This window comes from Pezoporus wallicus, unplaced genomic scaffold, assembly GCF_028554395.1.
Source record: "Pezoporus wallicus isolate ANWC-B61680 ecotype Strahan unplaced genomic scaffold, APGP_CSIRO_Pwel_v1 contig_2384, whole genome shotgun sequence".
NCBI lineage: Eukaryota > Metazoa > Chordata > Aves > Psittaciformes > Psittacidae > Pezoporus > Pezoporus wallicus.
This window is the reverse complement of record NW_026640488.1, coordinates 2,115,443-2,132,569: the sequence shown is the minus strand read 5'-3', so window position 1 is coordinate 2,132,569 and position 17,127 is coordinate 2,115,443. Positions and strand designations below refer to the sequence as shown.

The window sequence follows — 17,127 nt, the reverse complement described above, 5'->3', positions numbered from 1 at the left end:
ACAAAACACTTTTCAGGCAAAAAAGCTTACAACCAATACTTGCATAGGTGAGGCTCTCAGACTCTTAAAAGTATGCCACTTGACTGATGCATTCCTTGAACAGGAACTGAAACTGTATCTTAAATTCCAAAAAGAAGGATGATCGACTCCATTAGCTTCAGATTTTAAAAACAGACAAAACACGCCCCTTATTTTTTGGTCATTCAATAAATAAAGCACTTTACTGAGAAAGGCTAAATAGTCACAATGAAAATCAAGATGGCTCACTCAAAATTAATTATATTTACCCAATTTTAAAAATTCAAAACTATTTTCAGTTTAATGCTAAACAATGCTTTCTTCAGAAGAACATGGCCTGATTAGAAAGTGAGCAAACTGCTGTTCAACATGGCTACCACAAGCAAGTAGAAGTGTTGGTTACAAGGGATAGCCTGGATATGAATAAGGCCTCTGTAAACATGGAAGCACACGACCAACAGAGCGGTGCTAACAACAGTAAATGCAACTTAGTGAGCTGTACATAAAAGTACATGTAATTTGTATGTATCAAGTTGCGGGGTTTTTGCTCATAGAATTACCTAAGGTATTGAAGCTCAACATTACAAATACAGTAATACATCTTATGTAGCCTGATAGTAAGTTGACATCAAAACAGGCCCTTCAAAATACCACTCCTCTGTTGATGCAATGCTGTACCAGAAGATGCTATTGAGCATGTTCCTCCTATAAAATTTTGCATCAAGTTACAGAAACAAATCTGAGTATGATATTTAAGTTTTGTATTATGCATGTTTACGTACGAAAAGGCAGAGTTGCCAAGGTGGTGTATTGTTGGTTATGTTTTTTAATGATTCTTAACATTTATTATCACAGAAGCTGTAACATTTGTGTGAAACTCAAAATACAAGGAATTGTAGCAAATTATTTCAACACTAAAAATAAACTGTTTTATAAACTACTACAGCTAACAAATCTTTTAAACAAATTATCTTTAAGTAAATCTAATCAAGTTATCCAAAACAATTTAATATCCCATGTCACTAATCTTGAAAGTGAAATGTTTAATAAACATATGTGTTTTACAGAATTATTCATCAATAAACATGTAATGTGATTTTCCAGTGAATCACAGAATGTATCAATGTAGTTGGTGGTCTTTTTCCTTTTGTAGCAAGATCCAAAGCAAAACATCCTGAACTTTTCTTGAGGGCAATTCAAGCCAAATAGGGTGTACAGTTGGCTGGAGAAAAAGAGGGGGAGTAGAGAAGAGAGAGAATTTGATTTCAGCAAGCATACTGAATTACCTATCCAAAATGGACTTAAGTTTCTTCAGAGTTAAGATAATGGTATAATGAACATTTTCACAGTCTTATGCTAATTCTGAATTCTTCCCTTTCCTCTGCACTCCTAATACTAAAGTCAACAAGAAATTATATTAGTTCAAGCACCATCAGTCTTTGGTATAGAACGTAAGTATTTTCCCATTATAGATAGATATACATACACTTTTTTAAAGCCAAACTTCACAGTAACAACCCTTTGTTTCACCTCAACTGAACACAAAATATTAATGAAGACAAATTTAATGTGTGTATTAGATCACTCTTCTGAGTTGTAGTTATTTTTTATATAAATATATGAGAATATACATAATATAAATAATATATATAATATATATAAAAAAATTTATATATATAAATACATTAAAAAATACATACCATAGCATAATAGTACTATTAACTAAGTACCAAGTTCTGCCAGATGTACCCCAATGGGGATATGATCGTACTAGAAAAATATGGTAAATTTAGTAAATACCTGTTTTGAAGTGACTGATTTTACTGAAGTCAGTCAAGTCATTTCATTGATAAACATAGTCCAACATCGTTAAATTTATCTTCTTTTTTTCCAAGTTATCCTACACAGGCATAGATTTACAAATTTATGTTCCCTTTCCCTAAGCAGCAGCAGCAACAGAAAAGTAACAGAATCTTCAGGACAAGTCCTGAGTGACTGAGATGCTTCCAGCAGTAAAGTTAACACTGAGTATGGATTTAATGCTGTTTTCAAACTGACTTACAAGCTTTTAAAAACTGAATCTCGCAATACTCAGAAAAGATGGTAATCCCCATTTAAAAAAAATGAGAGGCCTCAAGTGACAGACATCTACACTTAGATGCATCTACAATAGCATATTTGAAAAAAGGGAATGTTTACCCTTGTGGCATAAAATGCAGGAGGTTAAAAATAACAGGTTTTGCAAATTGGAGGAGATGTTAGTCTTTTTTAGATTAAACTAACTACCCAAAGAAAAAGTCTAGGTCACGACTGTAGTAAGAATCCACCGCTGAACATAGACTTAAACTCAAGTTGGAAACACAAATAATTCAGAAATGACTGAAAAATTACCAAGAGTCATTTTAGGAGTAAAAACTGTAACCTTTCTTTGTGCTGCAAAATCCACATGAACATCAGACTGACTGATTAATCAGAGGTCTACAAAAGCAAAGTTGTTGTCTCCTTTGAAGCTAAGACAGTGTCTCTGAGGGGGTGGAAAAGCCTGCACCAAACACCATCCTAGGAGGTTTACTTGCCTCTACTATCCTACTATGCTGCATTCATGGACAGCAAAGTTACATATGCTTGTTTAGGGACTATGCTAAAAATCATTATGCATAAGTCATCTGATAAATATTTAAGACTTCCAAAGTCATATTCTTAAGTCATACTCTTAAGGAGCATCTTATACTACACTCTAAGCCTTTCTAAAATTCACTAAAAAAAAAAAACTAAAAAACAAAACAACACCCCAATCATCACTTATCATCTGTATTTGCTAAACAAAGCCAGTGACCTTGTACTAACAAACAAAAAAGAGCTGGCTGGAGATAAGAAGGCTGGGGGCAGCATTGGCGGCAGTGACCATGAGATGATGGAGTTCAGGATCCTGCATGGAGGAAACAAGGCAGTAAGCAGGACTGCAACCTTGGATTTAGAGAGCTAACCTTGGACTTCTCAAGGACCTACTTGGAGTAATCCCATGGATTATGGCTCTAGAAGGTAAGGACAGGATCCAAGAGACCTGGGTAAGGTTCAAGCATCATTTCCTCCAAGCTCAGTATAAGTGCATCCCTATGAATAAGAGATCGAGTGCAGGGGACAGTGTGTTTCAGTACCATTTACTTTATACATTCTATGTGGCAAACTGGAATTACTACTATCTATGTGCTATACTTATTAAAATGCTTTCCCTTAATTTCAGAGATTTATCAGTGTTTTTTTTCTTTTCAGTAGTTTGTTAAATATTTTTAAGTGTTCTCTTCTGGCTAATTGCTTTAAATTGTGTCTCAGTGAGATGCCACATGGGACAGCCTGTGTGAATAAACTGAGTACCCTATTGTGGAATAGGTCTAAAACTTGGCAGATCCCCCAAACTAAGGAAACTTTACCAAAACTTCTTCCCTTCTCCATCATACTCAGTAGGGAGAGAACTCCCCAAGACTCAGACTTTTCTACAGAGGGTATTGTCTTAAATACCAGAAAGAGGGTCTGACATTTTCTGGTATTTCCTTAAACTACTGGAATTCTACCAGCAATAAGTGAAAACAAAATAAAACAACAACAAAAACTAAAAGAACCCCACAGTCATTCTCAGAACAATGTTCTGCTTTTCCAGGCTTCAGATGTTTACTCCCACTAAAGAAAGGGAAGTGAAGTTCTACAGTTCAGAGCACACCTATGCAACTTCAGGTTCTCTTCTGCCTATACTTAAGAAAGTCACCTGGATGAGCCAGTCTGAGTCCATAAACTACAAAGCTATTATATTACTGATGCCAAGGACCAGAATAATAATTAACATCTCATATTTTAGGACTGACTGTGCACTAACACTGCTTCTAGATCACAGGTGGAATACAGAGTGTGTATTAATCAGCATAACTATACAATCTTCAAATTGGAGCTGTGTTACATCTAGTCAGCCTCCAGAACAGACAAGAGCAGGAATTCTTACATGTTTTTCTAACTGGATACCACATTTAATAGCCAAGCACCATTCTGCAAACAATACTAAAGTGTTGTGTAACTTCTAAAGATGCAGATTTGTGTTGAAATCAGATTCAAATTAATGAAAAAGGTACTTCTTCTACAGGGCATTCAGTTGGGTTTTAATTTGTTCCCCTCCCCAAACATTTACTTTCTAAACTTCAACATGTAGCAGGGCTCCCCTTCTAGCAAAGGGACATCCAGACATGTAATTTTCATATATTTAAACAAGCCTGACTTTTATTTTTCTTCACTCCCTTGATCTGTTCATGATCTATCTAGTAAAACTAAAACACAGCTTTCTGCATTTTCGCCAAGCATCATTTTCAAAATATTCAGGCGACACCAAGTGGTTAGTTGTTGTACTGCTCTCCATTCAGGACTACTGTATGTAGTAACAACCAAGTATACCATTATGTGGAAGTAAATACAGAAATATGCATCACCAAAAAAACCCCGAAGAGCATGCTTTAAGAGTATTAATTTTAGCAGCCCAATTTTAAATTCTTCCAAAGCATCCCTTTCTCACTTAACTTAGTCTGCTTATATGCTTTAAAAAGGGGGGAAAAAAAATTAAAAATTAAGTGGGAAGAAAAACTAAGCTCCTGTAAGAGCAGACCAATACCAGAAGGAATCATTCCTTGTCATCTTTGTAAATGCATACTTATAGTAAGTTGCTTCCAAGAAAAACATTCACACTTTTCTCAAAATCACTGCTACTTAAAAAAAAAAAAAAACACAAACAAACAAAACAAAACAAACAAACCCAACAAAAAAAACACCTCAAAGAAAATAAAAGACAGGGAAAAAAAAAAAAAAACAAACAAAAAAACCCCAACCAAGAACAAAAAAAGAAAACCCACAACACATGCATCCCTGCACCATCATTCAACATGCCAAACTACACAAAATGCTTCAGTGAGGAGGGGATCCACTGTCACATCTAGCAGCTCTTCTTTGGCTTCAGATGTTTCATTCAACATATTGTGTTACATTAAGTTTGAATGAAAATGGCTTCTGCAGATTAGATAGGGAAAAGAAATTCTATTTCTAGACTCCTTAGGGCTACTTTTCAGTACCATGACAATTCCAATGAAAATGTGTTTCATCTACCTGAAAGAGGTGCATCTTTCAAAAGCCAGCCATGTACGTTTGCTTTAAAATATGGGTCCCGCACAGAGCAGCCAGAGCAAATTCTCAGAAACAGTAAGGCCATCAAAAGTTTCATAGTTCAAAGATAACAAGACAGCATTACTAGCACTAGGCCATTAGGTAGACAGCTTTTAAAAACCAAACATGGGATCTGGGAATTCTGCTAAGTAAGAATTCACATTAACTGTGATCATGTGGCATACTGAAGTACTAAAAAGCTTTCAAATACTGTTAATTTAAATTCACCTTAAAATGTTTTCCCTACAGCACTTGTAACTGTAATTACAAAGATAAAAATCTCAACGCATACTTTCTTAATCTTTTTAAACTTGTTTACATTCTGGATTTTACCATAGCTGTGAATAATCATTCTTCACCTAATTTTTTTAAATTACTCAGGCAATTCTTTCCCGAAGTAGTACAGAAAATACTATTTTTAGATAATGCTATCTGTGAAACACAGAATGGGCAGGCACAGAACTTGAAGCTGTCTCCATTCTTCTTTCAAATAAATTTTCAGGACCACAATCATCACACAGATGACTTTTTACCTAAGTCACTTAACATGTCATCTAGTTCTTCTTTATAAATCATTATGGCAGATAAATGTAAGCAAAAATGACCCTAGCATTGCATTGTATACATGTTTACAGTGTTACTCCAGTGCTCTCATCTGATGGTCCAGACTCAGCTGACTACACAAGAAACAATTCTTCCATAAACTAACTTATCTACATAAAAATATACACAAAAGCTAAGATATATACACAAAGAACACTTGAAAAGTAACTTTTCTAGCTTCAGTTGGGAAGCATTTATGCTTACCTAGATGTAGAAGCGTGAACTGTGCTGCCAATTCCTTTGCACCTTCCACTGTTGTGCATAGTTTGTCTGGCATGAAAATACTCTGGGAAGCATCAGCAATACCAGGAATAAGCACCTTGTACACCAAGAGTATTTTCCCATCCTGACTTGTGGTTGAAAACAGGTAGTATTCTGGCGGTGCCCAATTATTTTTATTACAAAAATAATCCAGATGCATTGCTGCAGAACTGAAGTGACTGGATTTTAAAGAATACATGCTAATTGGAGTAAGTTTTATTCCTGGAAAAAATGGGTACGTACATCTTTCAACTTCAGTGGGGACTGGACTGTGCTGACCATTAAGATGAACTGGAAGACTCACTGGTTTCCCTAAGGATTTTTGATGACCATCTTCTTTGTTAGGAAACCCCAAGAGATTTTCAGAACTGGGACTTATCTGACCATTAAAATGTTGCTTCCAAGTACTTTCTTTGTTAACTGGCTTTGCCAGTGTTACCTCAATACTGGCTCCATCAATGCACTTTCCATTCATTACAGACATAGCAGCCAGTGCATCATCTCGGTGGAAAAAGTGAACAAAAGCATAGTCTCTCAGCTTCTTTACACGTTCAACTATTCCTGGCTTGAACTTGTTGAATTCGGCTTTAATTGTCTCCTCTGTAGTAGATATCATTAAATTTCTTACATATAATACCTTAACTTTTTGCATTGTTTCTTCATCAACTTCTTTCTCAGGATCTGCCCAGTCTACTTGAATAGTATGACCCCAAAGCTGAAATGTTCCTACAGCAAAGTAATACAACAAAAAGAAATACACAAGTGAAAACAAAAATCATTCTTAGCAGTTCCTCTACAAAAAAGCAAACATGATGCATGCCACATGGAAATGGTTTGTGTTCCCTGCATCTACTTAAGCCAAATATGTAAAATATTGCTACTTGAAATTACTAAAGAAAATAAGGTGCAAAGAAAAACTTGTCTTTTACTTGAACATAATTTTAAGAGTTTGTCATGGGTTCAGCAGTACCAGTCATTTTTCTCCTGTCAAAACACAGCACTGCACCAGCTACCAAGAAGGAGAAAAATGACTGCTACTGCTGAACCCAGGACAGAGTTTAACAAGTAAAAGATTAAAGACCTACTTTCAAACATTTTTACAGTATGAAGTATCAATAATGTCACTCATGCAGCTCAAAGAAAATAAGGGACACATCCCAAACACTGTATTTTTTAAACTCAGCCTTAAGAGAATTCATGTGCAGGGACAACATATGTAAATGAAAACTGGATGTGTGCCCAAGGAAATACATATCTTGATGTAAATTACAGTAACTTGAGTTTATGAAACAGATGTCTCTTTCATTCTCACAACTGCTTAAATTTCAGTTTCTTAAGAAATAAATAAATCCCAACAAAAAATGTTGATGAACAAAAAATAAAATAAAAAATTCCTCTTTAGCTGAAAGGCACTACTGCAGTTTTGTAACTCTCAAAATACATTAAACAAAGGAAAACAGAGATGATCCACCACCCCACTCCATGCAATGTGGAGACACATCCTCCTGCAGTTGAATTACGTATCAGTTTACCTGGGATAAGCCGCCTCCTAGCCATTGCAGCTGCTCTGTGAGATTCATATTCTACAAAAGCAAAGCCACGATTTTTAGTTTTGTCAGTGGCATTTGGATAAACAATGACATCCACCACTCCTTCTGTAACTTTCTTCATTTCATTCAGTATTTCTTCTTTCTTCTTTTCTTTTGGAATTGCTCCAATAAACAGTCTGCAGTTGTCCAAGCTTACACAGACACCAATAAACTTCCCTGGACGAATTTCATAATTGTTAAGAATCTTGATTGCTAGCTGGGCTTCCTCTTTAGTAGTATACATCACAAAAGCATAGCCTCGATTCTCACCACTGAATTCCATCATGAGTCTAAATTCATAGATCTTCCCAGCTCTCTCAAAAACAGGAACCAATTCATCTTCATACATGTCACGAGGAATCTTACCCACAAAAACTTCACATCCACGAGGTGGTGGAGGACCTTCCCAACCTTAGAAGAAATTGTCCAACAACAATCTTAGTACAAATAAAGGTAAATACATTTCCCCCAGACTTCCAATTTGAAGGTGGGAGTTACTTATATTTAGTCTCTATTTAAAACTAGCATATTGTCATCCTGTATTTAACCCTTTTCTGTTATGTTTAAATACACCAAAAAAAAAAAAGTCATAAGCCCACATTTTTTATTTCTTTTAATTCCGTCTTCTGGGTTTTTTCACCGAAACCAACTGAACCCAGCATTACTTAAAACACAGATAGGTTTCTAAGAGTCTACATGTAAATAAAACTTTTTCCTTCATGTAAGAATCAAAAAGCACATAATCTACTCATGAAAAACATGTCTTAACAGAATTGGGAAACTTTTGCCTTCCCACAGAATAAATTTTCCTCTATAAACTGTACACCAAGAACTACATGGTACATAAGGAAGCTATCCAGACATCACAATTGGCATGTGTTTGCAGCTATGCTGTCATGGCTTACTCAGGAAAAAGTCTGGCTCTGTTCCACACAGCATTCAACATCTTTATGACTTTCAGCTTTATAAACATTAATAACCACTTCAGCTGAGGTCTGACAGGACATGGCAAGTAGTACAGTTTGCAAGCTAGTACTGCCATCGCTCACATGCCAGTCAGCTGCCCACATAAAAAAGCGTAAACCAACAGTATACCATTTAGCAACTCCGAAGAGAAAAGCAACTGCATACCTTCATCGGGAAAGAGGGGAGGAGGCTATGCTTGATGGCATAGGGAAGTCATGACATTAAATAAGAATGTTAATTTATTAACTAGACAAATTCACTATTATCTTCAGCCTGATAACCAATTAAACTGTGATTCTCAGTAACTAAAAGCCACCTACCATTCAAAAAGTTCCTCTTCTAATATTGAAGCTGCATGGTAACTTAGCATTACAGCACATTACTGCTAACTGGGAGAAAGTTGCAACTCCTGACTTAAAAGAAAACCCCATCTGTGCCACATTTGCCATGAGCAACATGGCAGATGCCACCATGGAAATGGTTAACCAAAAGCACCATTCCTCATGTAGATACCAACAGACCAGAAAGTTTCCTTGACTGGGTATTTGACTGATCACTGGACAACAGACTATGGGATTCCTTTTTTTGCAGTAATTCAAGTAATCGAACTTCAATCAGCATTAGAGAGTTATAATCCTCCAAGTGTTACTGAGATCCATGCTATCTTAAATTTTCTTCCACACTATTCTGATCACTTAAATACCTAATGACATCATTATGTCTGCAGCAACCTAAGCAGAAGACACAAATGAAGCAATGAAAATCTACTTTCTCCACTTCCCCACCACTCCCATTCAACAGATAAATTTTCCACAAGTGACATAAACTGAAGAACTGAGCTGAGGTGGGAAAAAAGAATACAGTTTGTTTAAGGCAATTTTGAACCAGATCAGCTCTTTGCTCTGGAGAGCAGCCAGAAAAAAAACAAGATGGTAAGAGGAAAAAACAGCTGACACAGAGACTATCTCACCTGGCAGCAATACAAGCTTATAGAAACCACAGCTTAAACAAGCAAAATTAACAGTAAAACTCTTCATTTACAAACAGTTATCATAATTTCTTACAAGTCATCTACTACTGATCATGGTCAAGATACAGGATGCAGGGCTACACAAATTTTCAGCATGATTCAGTGCAACTCTCCTTACAGCAAATAAACTCCAACTTTGTCATCTCAAAAGAAATGCTTACCTGGTGGAGGCCCACCAAATTTTCTTTGTCCATTCTCTTGAACCATGCTGTATCCAGTCTTCTCCATAAGGGCAAGTAAAGCAGCCTCATTCTGAGTGCCACTTCGGATTTTGCCACATACATTTGCTGCAGCTTTGTTTTCCTCATGCATATCTGCAATAGCTTCAATAGAACATTACAGATACTTCAATTCAGGTAATTCTACATTGTTATACATACACAGAAGTTACCAAAGCACAGAAAAACAATTTATGCTATATTTGTCTATTTACTGTGACTTTGTTTAGCATAAAGCTTTAATACCAAATCCATCTACTATTGTCTGCGCATTTGTTTTCAAAGCACTGTTTTGTAGTTTTGATAATCTTGAACTTTAACCAGCAACTAGACATTCTATATTCAGATTTTCCTAAACTGTATCACAACTCTTTTCTAAGTATGCTGCCCTTCACCTAAATTAATGAATTATTTCATAAATCATGTTATCACAGTTGTGTGGAGACCTGTATGCTACCTGAAGTGCCAAGTTCCACTTTTTTATTACCACATTTTATAGAAATACTCCTGATCTTGAAACTGTACTTTAGTACCAAAATACTTAATACATTAAGTCCATGCCTAAATAATATAAAGAATTCAAAGAATTCATGAACAAAAGTGATTTAATTCAATCCAATACATAATAAAACTAGGCCGAATTGTCTGACAAAACTAAGGGGTTGAAATAATCCCACTTCTGGGGTCCTTATTTTCATTACTTTATCAATTTTTACAGTCGCCAAAGCTAAAAACATCTACCTATATGGTTGTTGTTGTTCCAGCCACTATTTCTCTGGCATGCCAAATCTTGTACAACAGCTTTGGGTTTCTGTCACTCAGGTGATGGGAAACAATCACACTAAGGAGCCCATTTAGCAATTACTCTACCAGTCAAGCCCCTTAAAAAATTAACTTTCAAGTCAGATTTTTTTTTATAGCCTCCTTTTCACTGAATTTGTCTTCTTTTTCCAAAAGTCTATGCTTTAAGGTTCAGTAATTCAAACCTTTGCAAAAAAAATTACCACCAGAAAAATGAGCTACAACTCCTACTTGTTCTTTGATGCCCCTTATGTTTTCAGCTTGCTTTGTCTTCAGGATCACGGTCCAATTAATTATGATCTGAGACATGGCAGTTTATTTTTTTCCAAGAAAAACAGTTAAAACCAGCTGTTTCTTGTCAACTCACTTTTACTTCATCAATTGAGGCCTTACCTAGGAAGTCTTGCTGTTCAGCAAGTATCTGGAAAACAGAAAATAAAAGAAACTAAATCAAGGACAGTAAAGTGAATAAACATTCATATGCCTCTCCTTTCATTAGGCTTCCACTATTGAAGGTCCCAAGAAACCAACCATCTCAAGCACTGCAGCAAACTCAAAACTAGTTGCACTGAACCGAATACTGCCAAAAGGGAGAGAAGAAGAGCTCAAGAACAGTTACAATTGCATCCTTTTTCTAAAGCCTGAAGCTGAAGCGACCTTCTCTTCAGCTTGTAACTTTGGTGCTTTTGCACCAGCTAAGCTATTATTTTTAGCTTGATGATCCAAATGAGCACCATTATCTACACAAATTATTTTACTTGACAGCTAACTATAACTCCCTATCACTAGCAAAAGTAAGAATTAGTAAAAGTAAAGCCATAATAATGTACCAAATGTTATCTCACCTATCTTTATATCTAAAGGTTTTCAGATGATTGCTGGTTACACTAAGTAAGCTTTTACTCCATACTCAAAACACTAACCACCTCCACAGTTGCTAGTCCTTTTCAGTTACACATTCTACTGAAAACTACCCCAGCACTTCCAAAATTATTTTGCATATTTTTTAAAAAAGATTATATAGCCAATTTATGGAGGGATTAAGCCCCTTCCTCTGCCACATTTATGCATATTATGCAATGTCCTGAGGTGGCCTTCTCCTCGCAGAACAGCTCAGTCATTTCAAAGGCGCTTTGAATCAAAGTACTAGCGCATTCTTTTCACAGCAGCCTTCACGTGACATTATAGACTTCACATATCCCTTAATTAGGATGTGAATAGAATAAACACAACTATATTTTTCCATCCTAGAAAAAGACAACTTTTGGTGGAGATACATTTTGTTTATTTTGTTTTTTCTATCAAGCTTGTATTCATTTTGGGGCAAGAATCCATGCAAGCAACCACCCTAGTCAAGTTTATATGACACCAATCAGTGGTCATTTAAAAAAAGACAAATGCCAAACAAGTCCTGGCTTTATTAAAATGAGATTCCAGAAAGGAAGCAGGATAGAGCACAAAAAAAATCTCTGACAGGCAACAGCAGCAACAGCATGACTCCTACCTGCTACAAGCAGTGTCCCATCTCCTTTCAGCAAATTAATTAAGATTTACTGCGTTTCACAGGCTACATACTTTACAAAGATTCCATAATCAGGAAAACTCTCTGCAACTTCAGGCCTAACAAAGTATGGAAACAGACAACAGAACTGGAGCAAGGAAGAGGCAAACTTTTTTCCCCTTTTCCCCAACGAGTTCAAACATCCAGTCAAGAACAACATTATCTGTAAGATCAGCAAAGGGACACAAGATAAAATCGTGGGAGTTGACAAGACCGCCCTCACCCCTCCCACGGAGGTGAAGACGCAGTGAGGAGCTACGACACCAGACCAGTGGGAGAAGCAACCGAACCGGGCAGGCCCTAAGCCAAGAATGCCACCTGAAGCAAGACCGCATGTGAGACAGGGAGAGAAAAGAGAAACAGCAACCCTGGCAATACCCTGCTCTGCTCTGGCCGACTTTGCACGTTGAGGACGCCCGCCACGGCCCTTTCTCCACACGCCCTCGTCCCTCACGCAGCCTCCGCCTCTCCCCACAGCACAAGGACCAGTGTCCGAGCCCGCCGCCACAGCAGCTACACAGACAGAAACGCAGGACACACCACCACCCCCTGACCCGCGTAAGCCCCGCTGCCTCAGCTTTCTCCCTCTCTGTTCCCTCTCAGCCAATCACCAGGCCGCCAGGGCGGGCACGGGCATAATTGACAGGCAGCGCCAGCCAATCGCAGCAAGGCAGAGGGAGGTGCGAGGCACGCGAGCTTTAAAACGAACGACCGTTGACCTGACGAGAACGCTGCCGGTGCGCGTGGCGCGCTTGCGCCGGCTGGGGCGGGCGTTGGAACGGCGCGTGCTGGGAGGCGCCGCTTGGAACCTCGAGGGTGGAGAAGCGCTGACGCCTCAGCGTGCCCTCGTGAGGGAGGTAAGCCGGTGCCCGACACCTGCTGCAAGGGGAGGCTTGTTTTTAGGCTCACCGTAAACGTTTCAGAACGCGGCTGGTATTAGTCATACAAACACAGAACAGTTTGGGTGGGAAGGGACTTTCACAACTTTCACAAGTCATCTAGTCTAGCCCTTCTGCAGGGACATCTTCAACTAGGTTAGGTCGCCCAGAGCCGTGTCCAGCCTGGCCTTGAATGTCTCCGAGGATGGTGTGTCTACCACCTCTTTGAGCAACCTGTGCCAGTACTTTGCCACCCTCATTGTAAATAAAAATGCCTTCCTCATATTCAGCCTGATTCTCCCCTCTTTAAGAAGTCTCTCCCTATCTTTCTTGCAGGCCCCTTTTTAAGTACTGAAAGGCTGCAATAAGGTCTCCCCTGAGCCTTCTCCAGGCTGAACAGCCTTGATTCTCTCTGCCTTTCCTCACATGAGAGGTGTTCCATCCCTCTGATCATTTCTGTGGCCCTAGATCCAAAGTAGAGGGGAGAAAGAATAAAAGAAAACTAAGAGAAATAGGTTCATCACCCCATGGATGCAGCACTGTCTTCTCAGTCAGCAAGTTGAAATCCTTTCAGTTTCAATATCTTTCTGTTGCAGCCGCTCTTTAAAAAGTGTGTTTTGGCCTTCAGCATGTGCTCTGATGTGTGCTTGTGCTTTAGGGAGCATTTAGTGTCATGCAGGTTCATGTTTACCAGTAATACCCAAGTGAAAAAGGTCTGCTTTCAATCTGTGTTGTTTTATTTAATATTTTAGGCCCTTGGAAAGGGAACTTAAAAGCTATAGGCACTTCTCAGGCTGACTGGGCTGGTGGTCTTGCAGTTTTAGCATAGCCCCTGAACTCCCATCAAAACTCCTTTGAGATCACAGCTGTGCAGCTGCAGCATGCCACTTTGATGGACACATCAGATGCACCTGGGTCAATAGCTTGCAGTTTCTTCACTCTGTTATCAAAATGTTACAGTCCATTTTCCCCATCTAGCAAATTAAAGTCTCTCAAAGCCATCATACTTTCAACAAAGACTTCTTCCCCTCCCTTTTCTGAAACTTTAAATGCTCAACTGTACTTAGTGATAAGGCAGAGAATCCCAGAACTGTTATCTTAGGGACATGTAAATTCGTCTTAATTATGAGTATGTTCCAGAGCTTTTAGCAATCTAGTTTTAAATATGTACTGCCATAAAATTGTCACAACATCATATTAGACATCTGCCTATTCAAGCTTGCTTATTTTTCAAAGAGAAAGCTTGTTATCCTTTTATTAATAATGGCATGAGATGCTAATAATGTATTTTACAAATGATATGCCTCCAGTTGAAAGTTCTGATTATATATATACATACCAAAGCTGTTGCCTTTGAGATTATACCACCTTTTCATTTTAGGTGTCATCTTTTGTTTTGACTGCAGGTGAGTCAGCCACAAAGCCTCTAACAGGAATGAAATCTGGGGTATGTTAAGTAAAATTTGGGGCATTTTGACTGCAGCTCGGTGTCCTTTTTCCTGGCAGAGAACTCCATGTGTCTCACTTGGTATTGCTGGTGGAAAGTACTGAAAGAATGAGGACAATCATCTCTTCTAAGTGGAAAGAAAAAAAACAAACCAACAAAATGAAAAAACAACAAAAAATACCCCAACAAAACACAAACAAAACCCACCTACAACTCATTATTTTCTTTGTATTTCATATAAGTGACATCTAACTGGAGTACAGATGACTGACTACTGCTCAAGGGTAGAGTTGCTGAACAAGTGCTCAGCTGGAAATGTTAAACCATTCCAGCACTTAACAGGAGAAGGTTTCAAGGAAAACACACAGATTTGCCACCAGGTTTTTCACTGTATGACATGACATGAATAAAAGAGAAAATACCCAAAAAGTATTTGAAGCCTACATTATTATCTCTTATTAAACATCAAAGTCAGACATAGGAACTAAAAGACTCATTTGATTTTGTTGCTGACCCCTGCCTCTGTAAAAGAAATTAATGATCCTTTTCTTCCTTTGTTGCCCACGTGCTAATTGGGTATCAGAGTCCTTACAACCTCACTTGTCCACATGTGCTAGCTGCTTTTTTTCTCTCTGACACTCTTTAAGTGTTCAGTATAATTAGGTTTTACTAAGAAGAACTGTTTCTAACCTGTATTTGTCTTTGATTTTGCTGTGACTCATGGTAAAGTCTGAGCTGGATATTTTATAGTAAGAAAAGATTTGCAGGGAAATGCAATATTTTTCATAAATCAAGCAGTATATCTGACAACTTCAGGTCTTCAAAAAAGAGTTTGCACACCTGAAGGCTTCTCATGGCTAAATCAAAACTAGTTACCTCAGCACTCTCTGCTTTTCTTGTATTACAACAAGCAGAATTCTCAACAAGCAAACCCCTCAGTTAATCTCCCATTTCAAAATTTTAGGTTTAGTTACTTTTAACTCATTGTGTAATTCTGTCAAGTTGGAACAGTTGTAGGAGATAAATGCTTCTCTCTCCTCCATGTAAGCACTGCCCCCAGTAAATTCCACCTTGGTTTAATTTCCCTTTCTCTCACGTAGTATGATTGCTTTGTGTATTCCAAAGACATGCCTCACTTATTTATCTGGAGCCATCGCTTGGATACCTGTGGTAGAAGGAGAAGGAAGATTAACATTTTAGTTCCCGTTTCTATGAGTGACAACTGTTGACAGCAAAGCAACAGTTTATCACTATTGTGATTTCTTTCTCACTCCCCATGCATCTGTAAACACCACTCATTCAAATTAATGCCATATTTTAATTCTTTTATTATTAACAAAGATTCACTAAAGAATGGGAAAGAAGACCAGGCCCAGAACAATGTTTGTTATCGATCAGAGTATTTAGTTCTTTACTGCGTTATTGAATCGGTACCTTAGAACATCACTGTTTAACTTTTAAACCTGATAAATAGAAACTTATTTCAGTAATTTTTTACAAGAGTTTCAGCATAATTTATAAAAAGCACTTGGCACAATTTCTGGTTAGAAGATTACCTTAAATTGCAAATAATGTGCTATTTACCCTAAAGTTTTATACCATTCCTATTAACAGAGTTAGTTTCCTCACAAATGTATTTTTGAAACTGTCACAAGTCTGATGGATGAGGAATGAGAGCAGAGTCCTGTCAGGATTATGCCATTTATTCCTTTGGCTAAATTTGAAAATGTGAAAGAGGTCTTTTTCTTACATGTTTTATTTTATAGCACTGCACCAGACAGTTGCTTTGCTTCTCCAAGTTATTTTAAGTAGCTGTAACACAGTAGTCCTTGATGTTTTTTAACTTCTGTTTCATTGGAATGCTAGCAAGCCCCAGCATATATATTCCTGGAGTGGGCTATTACTGCAGTTGTAATATACGTTAATAGAAGCATAAGCTTTTTTTGCTGGTGTAAATTTTACTATGGCCTGGAGCAGGAAAAGAGGGTATGTAGTATTTTTGCACTCTGACAGGTTTGATATGTAGGTAGTGGAAATACTTTAAAAGGAAGCAGACGTCCTTTGAAGTTTAGACAAAAGTCTCCGTAGAAAACCTAGACATAATAGGATTGTAAATCTAATTATAATAAGCTGTCTAGAAAGACTTCATTTCAATCAGTCAGTCCATTTTATTTGCTGGTTTGTTTTATCAAGTAGCTGCATTGCCAGGTTAGGTAGGATCCTCCTAACAAGGCATCCTAGTGCCTAAAGGGTCTTTTTTCTCAAAAGGTGCTGTTTGCTCTCATTCAGCTTTCTGCCTTTAAAGAGTTGGGATCTTTTTAATCATAAAATTATGAATCTGATATTGCTGAATAAGAATTTGAGGGAACAGAATATTAATTGTAGGGAAATCATACAAAATTGGTTTCTTTTTTAGTAAAGCACTTTGAGACACACATACCACATGATTTTAACTTACAGATAATGCAGTGAATATGAAATAACGGATCCTCAAGCATGTTCCATCTTCACTTAGATGAGTGAATATCAACAATTTCACTGATGTAAATTGAATGAAAT

The 17,127-nt window shown here is 37.5% G+C and overlaps 1 protein-coding gene across 4 annotated transcripts; it reads right to left on the bottom strand.

The window, feature by feature from the left end:
* Positions 1 to 1,041: 1,041 nt before the first annotated feature.
* RBM46 (RNA binding motif protein 46) lies at positions 1,042 to 12,702 on the bottom strand. 4 transcript variants are annotated; one of them, XM_057419008.1, is made up of 6 exons: positions 12,622 to 12,702; positions 11,076 to 11,103; positions 9,825 to 9,986; positions 7,611 to 8,078; positions 6,022 to 6,804; positions 1,042 to 1,240 (listed from the first exon to the last, which is right to left on the bottom strand). In XM_057419008.1, exons 3-6 carry the CDS (start codon positions 9,973 to 9,975, stop codon positions 1,215 to 1,217), a joined length of 1,428 nt encoding a protein of 475 aa, XP_057274991.1. In that variant the 5' UTR covers positions 9,976 to 9,986; positions 11,076 to 11,103; positions 12,622 to 12,702; the 3' UTR covers positions 1,042 to 1,214. The 4 variants fall into 4 exon arrangements, with proteins under 4 accessions (XP_057274991.1, XP_057274992.1, XP_057274994.1 ...); XM_057419009.1 differs by having other exon boundaries at positions 11,050 to 11,103; positions 12,622 to 12,669; XM_057419012.1 differs by lacking the exon at positions 1,042 to 1,240 and adding an exon at positions 4,699 to 4,760.
* Positions 12,703 to 17,127: the final 4,425 nt, after the last annotated feature.

What these genes read in the sequence shown, in the direction of transcription:
- RBM46 (XM_057419008.1), bottom strand. Translation starts at nt 9,975, where the DNA reads ATGCATGAGGAAAACAAAGCTGCAGCAAATGTATGTGGCAAAATCCGA. An exon ending in ATTTGGTGGGCCTCCACCAG is followed by an intron (nt 8,079 to 9,824) that starts GTAAGCATTTCT and finishes ATTTCTTCTAAG; the next exon opens with GTTGGGAAGGTCCTCCACCA. An exon ending in GTTCACGCTTCTACATCTAG is followed by an intron (nt 1,241 to 6,021) that starts GTAAGCATAAAT and finishes CTTTTTCTCCAG; the next exon opens with CCAACTGTACACCCTATTTG.